Here is a 12,105-nt window from a genome sequence, read left to right as displayed (position 1 = left end):
CCATAAAAAAAAAAAAAAAAAAAAAAAAAAAAAAAAAAATTAGCCAGGCGTGGTGGCAGGCGCCTGTAGTCCAGCTACTTGGGAGGCTTCCGCAGGAGAATGGCATGAACCTGGGAGGCGGAGCTTGCAACGAGCCAAGATCGCACCACTACACTCCAGCCTGGGCGACAGTGAGACTGTGTCTCAAAAAACAAAAAACAAAAACAAACAAAAAGGATTCTGAGAGGCAGGACAAGCAGCAGGAGGAAGTTGAGGTCACAAGGGGCAAAACTTTGAAGATGCTAGCAAGATTTAGTTAAGGACCACAGGCACATATAGTTTTAGCTATATGGTATTCCATGATGACTTTTCCAAGAACAATTTTTGGGGAGGAGTGGCAGCACACTGAGGTGGCAAGTAACAAGAAGGTGGAGCCTGTGAGGACAGATGGCTTCAAGAGTTTGACTGGAGGGGAGGAAGGGGAGACTAGAGGGACTTGGGGTGTTGGGAGGTATCTAAAGGCAAGTGGCTTGTAAGTGCTTAATTGCTGGAAAGTAGGGGGAAGGAGCTTGGAAAGGGAACAGTAGCAAATATGAAGGGGACTGCAGGGCAGTGTGAGCCTCTTGGAAGCCTATTGGCAATCACAAGAGGGTGGCAACAGTGCCCCCAAGTGAGGGCACTGAAGAGCAAGTCCAAGGTGAAGTGGGACAAGGAGAATTGAGGCCTTCAAGTCAGGGTCTGTGCAGTCTGTAACCAGTCTTGGCACCACCATTTCTGTGCAGGCCGACTGAATCCAACTGATAGTCCCTGAAAAGGGTGAAGTCTCTCTTCTCTGGTCATGGGGCAGGGTCTACCCATAGACTTCTGGGAAGGCCAGATGTGAGGTAGGCCAGGGAGTTAATAGGTAATGCCCCCAAACAGCTCTCAACCCATGACTAATGGAGATTTGAGAATGAGTACCTCAGCTCCCCTTGCTCTTGGGGGCAGCAATAATGTAAGGCCTATGTTCTATGCTGGCTCCCAGAATCCCCAGCAGGATTTGGTCCCAATTGCCCACAGTGGTAGCTTGCTTGATGACACTTCCTTTATTGGCTGCTTTCCTTGTCTCCTTGCCACTGCTGGTGTTTCTTGGCCTCACCTCTCATACTAACTATATGCATGTATATCTTTGTCCAAGTCTGCTTTGGGGAAACTAAGATAAGCATTGTCCATGAAAGGCGGACAAGGCAGTGAGCAGACACAGACAACTGCAAGGACCTCTTCCTACAGGTACCACTGACCTGTACAAATGGGCCCCCAGCTTGAAGACTTAGCTAATACTCTGAATGCTCAGAAGATAGGCAGGGCCAAGGTCTGGGCCTGATGTAGGTGGGCCCCTGTCACACCAGTTTGCTCTTGCTTGACCCCAGAGTTGGTTAGAGGCCAGCCCAGGATCCTAAACATGTATAGTTATAATATGCCTTGGGACTCGGAGTAGTCCAGGTCTCTCAGGCCCTACAGAATGAGGCCAGAGTGACCCACTTGGGAGGTCCCCTGGTCTCTGACTCTTCCAGCACATCCTCTGCTCAGTATCACTCCCTTCAGGAATTCTCCCCACCCAGGTTTGTAGAAGGGTCGGTACCTTCTGTTCCTCCACCCCCGCTAGCCTCAGTGTACACTGTAAGACCTATTCCTGCTTTATGCCCAGGTAAGGGCGACCCAGGCTGCCCCCACATGACAGAGGCCCAGGCCATACCCCCAGTGGCCTCCAGGGGGCGCCGCCGGGAAGCCTGTCATTGGGCTCCTGGGAGCTCAGCGGAGGGGGGCAGGCGCCGGCCCCCCAAGCCCTCAGGTTCGGCTGGCCTGCTCTACATAGCCTGCGCACCCAGGCTGGGTAGGGCTCAGAACTGCCCCTTGCCATACAGGTGTTGTGTCGCTTGCCGCTGCCTCATTTCTACTCCTGCCCGAGGTCGGACGCTAAATTCTGTCAGGCCCAATGTCCACGTGTCCGTTTATCTGTTCGTTTGCGTGTGACCGTGGATCGGCACGCCCTGCTCCAGCTGCGGCATGTGCAGGGTTAAGGCGGGCGGAGGTTTCTCTGAGTCGCAGGGGGAGGGGGGCGAGGGGCGGACCTGGCCCAGCCCCGCCCCGCGCCGGAGCAGTGCCGGAGCCCCACCAGAGCCCGACTTCAGCCCCAGCCAGATCCGGCGTCAGCGGAGGCCGAACGGCGGACCCCTTGCCCTAGCTGCGTCGGAGCACCGGCGGGTGAGTCCCGCGGGAACCGCGCTCAAGGGAAGTTTGGGGCGCAGGGTGTAGAACCCCAAGCGCGTTAGCCCAGACCCGCCCCCCACATCCTTGAACTGGAAGTTTGGGGCCGGGAGGCCCTCCTGCCAGGGGTCCAGGAGTGTAGCCCCCAAGAGAAAGGGGTGGCTGGAGAACTTGGGGATCTGCTGCGAGGGAACCCAGAAGTACAGCTGCCCATTCCTGCTGGAAACGCCCTGGACTCTGACCCTGGAGTCCTGTGGTCATGAGATTCCCCCAACGGCCCCCCCACCCCACTTCTGGACACCAGGAAATCTGGCTTCTGGGGGGTTTGGAATGGGCAAACTCCTGTGGGGGACCTCGAGAGGAGAGTGTGGAACCCTGGTGTGCAGTCCTTCCCCTAGTCTGAAACACAGCCTGACTCTGGCCTTTTACTGGTGGGAATGGTTTAACCCTGTGGAATGGCTCCCAGGATGTTGTAAGGATACTCTGGAGTCTGACCCCTGACAGTAGGCGTGGGGACCTCTAGGCTGCCCAGGGCACTCTGGAAGCCAGTAAGGGGAGGATATAGTAGGACTCCCCTCATGCAGGACCAGTGTGAGGCTTGTTGAGAGGAAAGGAAGGGTCCTGGATGGAGAGTCCTGTTCTAGTCACCTTACTACCGCCCGTCTAGACCCAGATTTGACCCAGTTGCTGAGTGGTTAGGGTAGTGGGTGGGAAGCTGAATCCTTCATGCCCCAATGGGAAAGGGGAAAGGCTCCTGGGTACCTGGGGTCTACCCTCCTTCCCACACCAGGAGGGCCTCCACAGTGATGTACTAGCCAGAGGGATTGGGTTCTCCCCCTGCCTTTCCCACCAGTGATTTTGGGCTAGCCCTGCCTTCAGCTATGGGCTGCTTATCTGTTTCCTGAGGGGATGGTCAGTGGCCCTGACCCCTGTTTTCCCTGTTTCCTCCAGGTGAAGGCAAGGTCCCTGGACTGGTCATATACCTCTTGTGGCCCTGGCAGAATCAAGATGAGGCCCTGTCATGCCACCCCAGTGAGGCCTACAGTCTGAGCAGACAGCATGGCCTGCCATTGGCAGTGAACACCATGTCTGCAGGAGGTGGCCGGGCCTTTGCTTGGCAGGTGTTCCCCCCCATGCCCACTTGCCGGGTCTATAGCACAGTGGCACACCAAGATGGGCAGCTGCTGGTGTTGGGGGGTTGTGGCCGGGCTGGACTGCCCTTGGACACTGCTGAGACATTGGACATGGCCTCGCACACATGGCTGGCACTGGCACCCCTGCCCACTGCCCGGGCTGGAGCAGCTGCGGTAGTTCTGGGCAAGCAGGTGCTAGTGGTGGGTGGGGTGGATGAGGTCCAGAGCCCAGTAGCTGCTGTAGAGGCCTTCCTGATGGATGAGGGCCGCTGGGAGCGTCGGGCCACCCTGCCTCAAGCAGCCATGGGGGTTGCAACTGTGGAGAGAGGTGAGTGGCGTCCCAAGGAAGGCACTTCAGGTACCCTAACACCTTTTATTATTTCCTGACTTAGTCCCTTATCCTCAGAGACTGGACAAGAGCTGTAATTTTTACATGGGTGCCCAGGATGTGGCCTCATCCCCTGTATCCTTTCCAGTCTAGCTTTGAGCTAGGCTTTCAGCAGCCTTCTATTAACTGCCTTTTTTGGCTAAGGTGGGAGGCAGAGCCCAAGCCAATCCCAGGATGATGGGAGATCCCAGCCATGTTGTTGCCCCACTCCTCATTTCTAAAAGATGGAGGTGGGATCGCCTAATGACTCCCAGGGTTATAAATAGTCTGGGATTGGGGAGAGGAGTAGGGCCTCCACTCAGAGCCTGTGCTTAGACTTCCTGCCCCACCCCCAACCCTTCCCACACACCAGAGAGCCTGATATGGACAAAGGCCAAATGACCTGGGATAGTTCCCATGGAAGCCCCCAGCTGACTGGCCCATTACCCCAAGGCCCCCAGACATATCATAGCTGACTCTGAGGGTTTAACAGAGGGTGAGAGCCTACTCTAATGAAAGAGTGTCACACAGAGGTGCTGGCAGGGATCCTGGGGCAGAAGGCTTGTGGACAGTATCTTTACCCAGCAGACCCAAGCCATTCCTCTCCCAGCCCCATCTCCAACTCCAGCTGGTCCCCAATCCCCCTCCCCAGACTGAGCTCTGTGCTAAGCAGATTGATCCCCATGTTTCTCACCCCTGGCTTAAGCCATCCCCCCATCTTCCTCCCCGGGGGAGTCCCCACCTTCTGGCCTCCAGGTCTGACCACCAGCCCAGGCCAGCCCTGCTTGGATGCCAGACTCTGTTGCCATAGCGTCTCCAGGGAGACAGAGTCGGATTATAATTAGATCGGCTGCCTCCTGCTCTTTACTTGGAGGGGCCCTGGCCAGAGTAGGAATCCCAGCTCTCCCAACCCCCACTGCAGGCAGGTAGTAGAGTGTCTGTTCCTGGTGAGGGATGCCATAAACACATGGGTCTTTAGCCACCCCCGGGCCTTACCAGGGCAGCTGTCAGGGTGGGGTACCCTGGCAGGCTAGGGTACAATCTGAACTACTCTTTTCTATGCAGATGGTATGGTGTATGCTCTAGGGGGAATGGGCCCTGACACGGCCCCCCAGGCCCAGGTATGTGTGTATGAGCCCCGTCGGGACTGCTGGCTTTCGCTACCTTCCATGCCCACACCCTGCTATGGGGCCTCCACCTTCCTGCATGGGAACAAGATCTATGTCCTGGGTAAGGGCCTGGGGGATGTGGGAAAGGGGCTCAGAGTTTAGAAATCCTCATCCTCATAGGTTGGCTGGGATAGGGATATGGCTCAGTCCAGGATGGCAGAAAAAAATAAGCTTTGTTGGGGTGATCCATGCCTGCTCTGAGGCTCTGACCCCTGGTGGTCTTGCTGTGGTTGGAAAACCAAACCCCAGTATCTGAGGGACTGTAGGGTGGATGATTCATGTGCAAGTGTGCACACAGCAGGATATGGGAGGCTGAGGCAGGCAGATCAGCAACCTAGTGAGTAAGGAGCACACCGAGCCTCCCGGGCTCCTTCCCAGGTACCCCAATTCCATTGACAGGGGGCCGCCAGGGCAAGCTCCCGGTGACTGCTTTTGAAGCCTTTGATCTGGAGGCCCGTACATGGACCCGGCATCCAAGCCTACCCAGCCGTCGGGCCTTTGCTGGCTGCGCCATGGCTGAAGGCAGCGTCTTCAGCCTGGGTGGCCTGCAGCAGCCTGGGCCCCACAACTTCTACTCTCGCCCACACTTTGTCAACACTGTGGAGATGTTTGACCTGGAGCATGGTGAGCAGTGGCTGTCCTGGGCTGTCCTGCCACTCTCTGTGGGATGGAGGGGCATAGTGCATACATCACTAGATCTGACCTCCCCTCTCCTGCAGGGTCCTGGACCAAACTGCCCCGCAGCCTGCGCATGAGGGATAAGAGGGCAGACTTTGTGGTTGGGTCCCTTGGGGGCCACATTGTGGCCATTGGGGGCCTTGGTAAGTCTCTATGGGGCTGGGGAGAGGAGGGAGTCCCAAGACAGGCAAGAGTAGCCCCCAGCATGTGTGCCACCTTCTGCCCATCTCCAGGCACTCCGGGGTCAGGGCTTTATGAGCTCTTTTCCCTATCTGTGAAGCAGGCAGGATGTGGTCTCCCTGGCCCAGCACTCAGGGTGTTCCTCAGTGACTGGGGGCTCTGTCAAGCACCAGCAAGGGTCTACGAGACAGCAGCAGGAGAAATGACCACTGTATGCACAGTCAAGAGGACATATAGAAACATGAATGAATGAACAAATGATGAACACAGGCAATGAAGAGCAAGGCACTGATAGCTCATCCTGGGGTGATACCTACTGGGCTGTTCTCTGGGCTCAGGGAGCAGAAGGGCCTGGAGTCCCTACAGCCTGTGCCTCTTACAGCCTTCTCTCTCCTTCTTGCAGGAAACCAGCCATGTCCTTTGGGCTCTGTGGAGAGCTTTAGCCTTGCAAGGAGGCGCTGGGAGGCATTGCCAGCCATGCCCACTGCCCGCTGCTCCTGCTCTAGTCTGCAGGCTGGGCCCCGGCTGTTTGTTATTGGGGGTGTGGCCCAGGGCCCCAGTCAAGCCGTGGAGGCACTATGTCTGCGTGATGGGGTCTGAAGGCCTGGTGGGAGCTGTCCACTGGAGCAGCTCATTGCCAGAGGCAGCTATTTCTATGGCTCCTTTTGCTGCTGAGGACACTCACTGTGGCTCTGTGGGATGAGAGAGGCACAGGGGTGAGCACTTGAGACACTGCCTTGGGGCCTTGGGTTAGGGGAGCCTTTGCCTTTAGTGCAGGACACATATGCTTACACCTACCTTTATCACCATTCGTTCATGAATCATGCCTAGCTCCATCCTTGCCCTGGGACCTACTAGGCCTTCCATCCAACTGGGAAATGGGGAGAAGGAAAGCTGGCCTTATGTTCTTCAGGGTCAGTTCCTATCTGGAGTTGACCAGGCCTACCCCAGTTGCCATTCCTGAAAAATCCCTGCCAGGCTGCCTTTAGGGTCCCTGTAGACCCAGGAGAGTTGAGAGGGTGGGGGACACAGAGAGAATAGAGAGGATGTGGGACCTGCCAGAGGGCCAGAGCGCAGGAGTTCAAGCAGAGGAATGCTGGCTTTGGGCCCTCTACGCTGCTGGTTGTAAGACCTTGGACAAGTCACTTCACTTCTCTGTGCCTCAGCATCCTCATCTATAAATGGGGATCTCTGAAACCTTCCTACCCTACCTACCTCACAGGGCTGTTGTGAGGACCCAGGGAGTTTGGATGTGGAAGTAAAAGTGCTGCTAAAACCTAGTGTGTGGACCCTGGTGTGAACTCCCTTGTTGCTTCCACTGCCCCTGTCTGCCTTTGGGGGTCTCAATGCTCCTAGGGATGAGAGTCCAGAAGGAGCCTCTTGGATCTGGTCGGTGTTCCCAAAGTGATTTGGTATTTCTGTTCCATCTAAGCCTGAGCTTATTCTTTGGCAACATGTGATGACAGCACCTCCTTACTGTCATGGAGATTAGAGAGCACTAGGACAGTAAGGAAGGGCTGTCACATGTCACCAAAGGATGGTGGGATAGGGTGACCAGAGAAGTGCTCAGAAAACAACAAAATACCACAGGGTTAGGAAGACCTCCAGATCCAAGTTACAGAGTGTCTCCTTAGGGTCTCTGCTCACCCCACAGGGAGGAGTGGTTCAGTGGGTTTTGTGGCCCAGGGCAGTCTCCTTCTGCCTCAGCTGTGGGGCAGCTGTCTCTTGGACAGGACTGTGTGGCCACCCAACAAACCCCTCGAAGGCAGCTGCCTACTGAGAAAGCTGCCAACTCTTCCTTCTTCCAGCCTTTGTTGCCTGCTAGTACAGGTCTCTGGGGTCTGCTTTCCCCATAGCTACACTGAATACTTGGCCTGCTTCCCCAGTGATGCCTTTCGTTCTAGGGTGAAGCACCTAGAAAGTCAGCAGCCCATAGGACATTTGCACATTGTCTGGCAAGCTGGCAGAGGAGACCAACACAGAGACGTCTCTGTTTGGGGGAATAGGCTGTTTCCCAGAGGAGAAAGGTTGTGGGGAAGATAGTCACTCTGCTGCCTTCATAAGGAGTCCTCCCTCAGTGTCACCCCCTCCAACCTACCACCTGCTCTGTCCTGACTTCAATTTAGGCTGGGGACTGCCCTCTAATCTTCCTCTCTACAGCTGGGTTTGCTGCAAGAACAGAGTAGTACTTGGGACCCTGGAACGCACCTGCTGTGGCTATGGCAACCCTCCTGGACTCTTAGCCTCCTGCAGGCCTTACACTTTCTCACTTAGTGGCAGGGATCCCGGAGCAGCACCTCCCATGCCCAACACACAAACACCATGGGCACAAGTGCCATGGGAGACAGGCATAGGACCTGGCAGCCCATTACTACTTTTCAGCCTCTTGGGCTGCATCCCATTGTGGGCTGCAAGCACAGAGAGGCTGCTGTGTCAGCTCTCCTTGTTTAATGCTCTGGACCAGTTTAGACACTCAGAGACCCCAGCATGAAGGTAGTGCTGCAGCAGCTTGGGTCTTGGGATCACTGGGAGGTCAGGCAGTATGTCTGTGACTGGCGCCTGGGGCCCTACCTTGTAACTGCCACAGTGGCCACCCCGGGATGGGTAGCAGAAGTTCTGCTGGTAGGTGGTCCTGGCATGGGAAGGCTGGACCTGCACAAAATGGACGAGGCGCTGGGGGAGGCCACTGAGTCCTGGGCCTGGTCGGAAATCGGCCTGGTAAGAAGATTCCAGGGGCCCTTGCTGGCGCAACTCTATCTCACAGGGTGCCCAGCGCAGGAAGGTGTGCCGCTGCCACAGGCGCTCCAGGTCCTTCCGCCTTCCAATTCCCTGCAGCAGGCAGTAGGGGCCCTCCTCAACGGTATGGGCCATTGGCCCATATTCCTGGCACCAAGCACCTTCTTGGACCCCTCCTAACCCCAAGTCTGCTTGGTGATGCCTGTCCTAGGCCTGGCTGTCTTGGCCTGTACCCTGGCCTCCTTGGCCTGTCTCCCCAGTGATGTCTTTCATTCTAAGGTGAAGCACCCAGAAAGTTAGTGGCCCACAGGATACTTGCACATTGTCTGGCAAGCTGGCAGAGGAAACCAACATAGAGATGTCTCTGTTTGGGGGAATAGGCTGTTTCCCAGAGGAAAAAGTTTGTGGGGTAAGATAGCCACTCCTCTGCCTTCATAAGGAGCCCTCCCTCAGTGTCATCCCCTCCACCCTACCACCTGCTCTGTCCAGACTTCAACTTAGGTTGGGGGACTGCTTGCCATTCTTCCTCTCTTTGGCACTCACTTTGTCAAAGGAAGTACGGTTGTCATGCTTGGAGAAGAAGTGTTGCTGCGCCGGCTCCTTGAAAGATAGTGAGAAAGAAAGTGAATAGGGAAAATGATGCTTATTTACCCACCCTTACCCAGATCACTGCCTCAGGGTCCCTAATGGAGGGAAGTCGCCAGGAGCCACTGCCCCTAAGCTGCTAAACTGCCAACAGACAGAGGGCAGAGACTAATTAAAGCAACACTTCTCAGGGATATCTCAACCTGGGACTTGCCCTGAAGCAGAAGACCATGGAACCCTTATTGAGGAGGGTCCTCAATAAGGAGGCATCTTCCAGGACATCCTCCCATCAGGGGAGCAGTGGCTGAGTTTCAAGCTGGGCCTTAACTCTTGATTGCCCAGGACTTGAGTCCTCTCCTCGCCTGCATCCACACTTACTCCCCCATCAACATACCCAGACTCTTGGCCCTAAATGCCATCTGAAAACTGGAATTTCTATCTCCAGCTCAAACTTTCTCCTGAACTCTGGGCTCAGTAGACAACTGCCTACTCCACATCTTCATGTAAATGCCCAATTGGGCATCTCCAAACATATGACTGAGCTTTGGGTCATCCCAGACACACTCCACCTACAGCCTCCCCCAGCTCAGACCATGGCAGCCAGATCCTGTCAAACACCTTGAGTCCCCTTGATTCTCTTCTCTCATACCCCACATTGAATGTGCCAGTATCCTGTTGATACTGTGGTCAAAATGTGCCCAGGACCAGACCACGTCTCAGCATGCCCACTGTTTTCCCCTATCCAAGCCACATTCCTCTCTTGCCTGAATTATTGCAAGAGCTTCCTGCCTGGTGTCCCTGCTTTCAAACTTGCCCCTCCAGTCTGTTGTCCACTTAGCAGCCAGCATATTTCTGTTAGTACATAAATGAGAGCACATCTCATTTGCTGAAAATTCACAACAGTTCCTCCTATTTGTGGTAGCCAAAGTCATAGTGGTCTGTGAGACCCACACGATATTGGTCCTTCTGTTACCTCCAGCCACACTGATTTCCCCACTGCTCCTCAGGCATACCAGGTGCTCCCACTTAGGGCTTTGCACCACCTGTTCCTTCTCCTGGCCAGATAATTCCCTCACACCTCCCTCCTCCTTCCTTGAGCACTAGGCCAATAGTTCCATCACTCTAACCGTGCATTTTTCACCTGCTAACATACTATATTATTCTATATGATGTTCCCCCCACTGATTAGAACATTGCATGCCCCGCCATTAAAACATAAGCTTCTTGTGGGCAAAGGCAGTCTGTCTTGCTCATATCTATAACTCCAGCACTGCTCAATAAATGTTGCTGTTAAATCAATAAACAGGCTGGGCACGGTGGCTCACACCTGTAATCCCAGCACTTTGGGAGGCCGAGGCAGAAGTTTGAGGTCAGAAGTTTGAGGCCAGCCTGGCCAACATACTGAAACCCCGTTTCTACTAAAAATACAAAAATTAGGCTGGGTGTGGTGGCTTACGCCTGTAATCCCAGCACTTTGGGAGGCTGGGGTGGGCAGATCACTTGAGGTCGGAGTTCAAGACCAACCTGGCCAACATAGTGAAACCCCGTCTCTACTAAAACACACAAAAAATTAGCTGGGTGTGGTGATGTCTGGCTGTAATCCCAGCTACTCAGGAGGCTGAAGCGGGATAATTGTTTAAACCTGGGAGACAGAGGTTAACAGCGAGCCGAGATCGCGCCATTGCACTCCAGCCTGGGCGACAGGAAAAAAAAAAAAAAAAAAAAATTAATGAACAGGGACAGAAGGTCCTGGCCCCAGGGAATTTACTTTGGCTCAGTTGGAGCTAGAGCCTTGCTCCACTCCCAGGCAGAGAAAGACCATCTCTTAGGCCTCCAGGCTTCAGCAGGAATCTGTCCCAAGACTACCTTCTTGCCTTTGTGACTGACTTCTGCCCTCAGAGCCATACCCTCTCCAGCTACTCAGTTTCTCCTGCTGTAGACCTGAAGTGGCCAGATCTGGTGAGGTCAGGCTTGGCTGGCTTGGGAGTACAGGTAATGGCTTACAGCAGGTCCCCAGATAAAATCCATTCTAGATCCCTGAGCCAGAATCTTCAGGGTAGAGCTTATTGTATGTGTGTTTAAGAGTTCCCTTTTTAGAACCGCCTGCCTTAGACAGTCCGATGGCAGTCTTCAAGCAGAATGAAAACTCTAAGAAGGTGGGAAGCTTGCATTCCTCAAAATGCAAGCTAAGGCTGGGCACGATGGCTCACGCCTATAATCCCAGCAGTTTGGGTGGCAGAGGCGGGTAGATCACTTGAGGCCAAGAGTTCGAGACCAGCCTGGCCAGCATGGTGAAACCTCGTCTCTACTAAAAATACAAAAATTAGCTGGGTGTGGCGGCGGGTGCCTGTGATCCCAGCTACCTGGGAGGCCGAGGCAGGAGAATTGCTTGAACTTGGGTGGCAGAGGTTGCAGTGAGCTGAAATCTCGCCACTGCACTCCAGGCTTGGCAACAGAGGGAGACTCTGTCTCCAAAAAAAAAAAAAAAAAAAGCAAGCTGAGGCCGAGTGCAGTGGCTCACACCCATAATCCCAGGACTTTGAGAGACCAAGGAGGAAGGATTGCTTGATCCTAGGAGTTCAAGACCAGCCCAGGCAACATGGCAAGGCTCCCCCGGGCAGTGTGGCAAGGCTCCCAGATACTGTCTCTACAAAAAATAAAAAAAACGCCAGGCGTGGTGTTGCATACCTGTGGTCCCAGCAACTAATAAGGCTGAAGGGGAAGGATCACGTGAGCTTAAGAGGTCAAGGGTGCAGCCAGGCGCAGTGGCTCATGCCTGTAATCCCAGCACTTCGGGAGGTCGAGGCGGGTGGATCACGAGGTCAGGAGATTGAGACCATCCTGGCTAACACAGTGAAACCCCGTCTCTACTAAAAAATAGAAAAAATTAGCTGGGCGTGGTGACGGGCACCTGTAGTCCCAGCTACTCGGGAGGCTGAGGCAGGAGAATGGTGTGAACCTGGGAGGTGGAGCTTGCAGTGAGCCAAGATCGAGCCACTGCACTCCAGCCTGGGTGACAGAGCGAGACTCT

The 12,105-nt window shown here is 54.7% G+C and overlaps 2 protein-coding genes across 3 annotated transcripts in view; one reads left to right on the top strand and one right to left on the bottom strand.

Moving 5' to 3' along the window:
• The first annotated feature begins 147 nt into the window (after positions 1–147).
• On the top strand, positions 148–7,033 carry KLHDC8B (kelch domain containing 8B). The gene is made up of 6 exons (XM_017868098.1): positions 148–2,223; positions 3,178–3,687; positions 4,792–4,956; positions 5,295–5,519; positions 5,615–5,716; positions 6,157–7,033. Exons 2-6 carry the CDS (start codon positions 3,312–3,314, stop codon positions 6,351–6,353), a joined length of 1,065 nt encoding a protein of 354 aa, XP_017723587.1. The 5' UTR covers positions 148–2,223; positions 3,178–3,311; the 3' UTR covers positions 6,354–7,033.
• A 1,153-nt stretch (positions 7,034–8,186) lies between these two features.
• Positions 8,187–12,105, bottom strand: part of CIMIP7 (ciliary microtubule inner protein 7) — a 15,623-nt gene continuing 11,704 nt past the window's right edge. For both annotated transcript variants that reach the window (XM_017868096.1, XM_017868095.1), the window contains 2 exons: positions 9,033–9,089; positions 8,187–8,603 (listed from right to left, as the gene is read on the bottom strand). In XM_017868096.1, coding sequence (XP_017723585.1) covers positions 8,187–8,603; positions 9,033–9,089 — 474 coding nt within the window. The remainder of the gene's footprint in view (positions 8,604–9,032; positions 9,090–12,105) is intronic.

The sequence above is a fragment of the Rhinopithecus bieti genome, unplaced genomic scaffold, assembly GCF_001698545.2.
Source record: "Rhinopithecus bieti isolate Rb0 unplaced genomic scaffold, ASM169854v2 scaffold_3875, whole genome shotgun sequence".
Lineage (NCBI taxonomy): Eukaryota > Metazoa > Chordata > Mammalia > Primates > Cercopithecidae > Rhinopithecus > Rhinopithecus bieti.
This window is presented reverse-complemented; position numbering and strand designations above follow the sequence as displayed.

Bases quoted from the DNA above. Each gene is read 5' to 3' on its own strand.
- KLHDC8B (XM_017868098.1), top strand. From the start codon at position 3,312: ATGTCTGCAGGAGGTGGCCGGGCCTTTGCTTGGCAGGTGTTCCCCCCC. The intron at 3,688-4,791 runs GTGAGTGGCGTC...TTTTCTATGCAG, and splicing joins GGTTGCAACTGTGGAGAGAG to ATGGTATGGTGTATGCTCTA. The intron at 5,717-6,156 runs GTAAGTCTCTAT...TCCTTCTTGCAG, and splicing joins TGTGGCCATTGGGGGCCTTG to GAAACCAGCCATGTCCTTTG.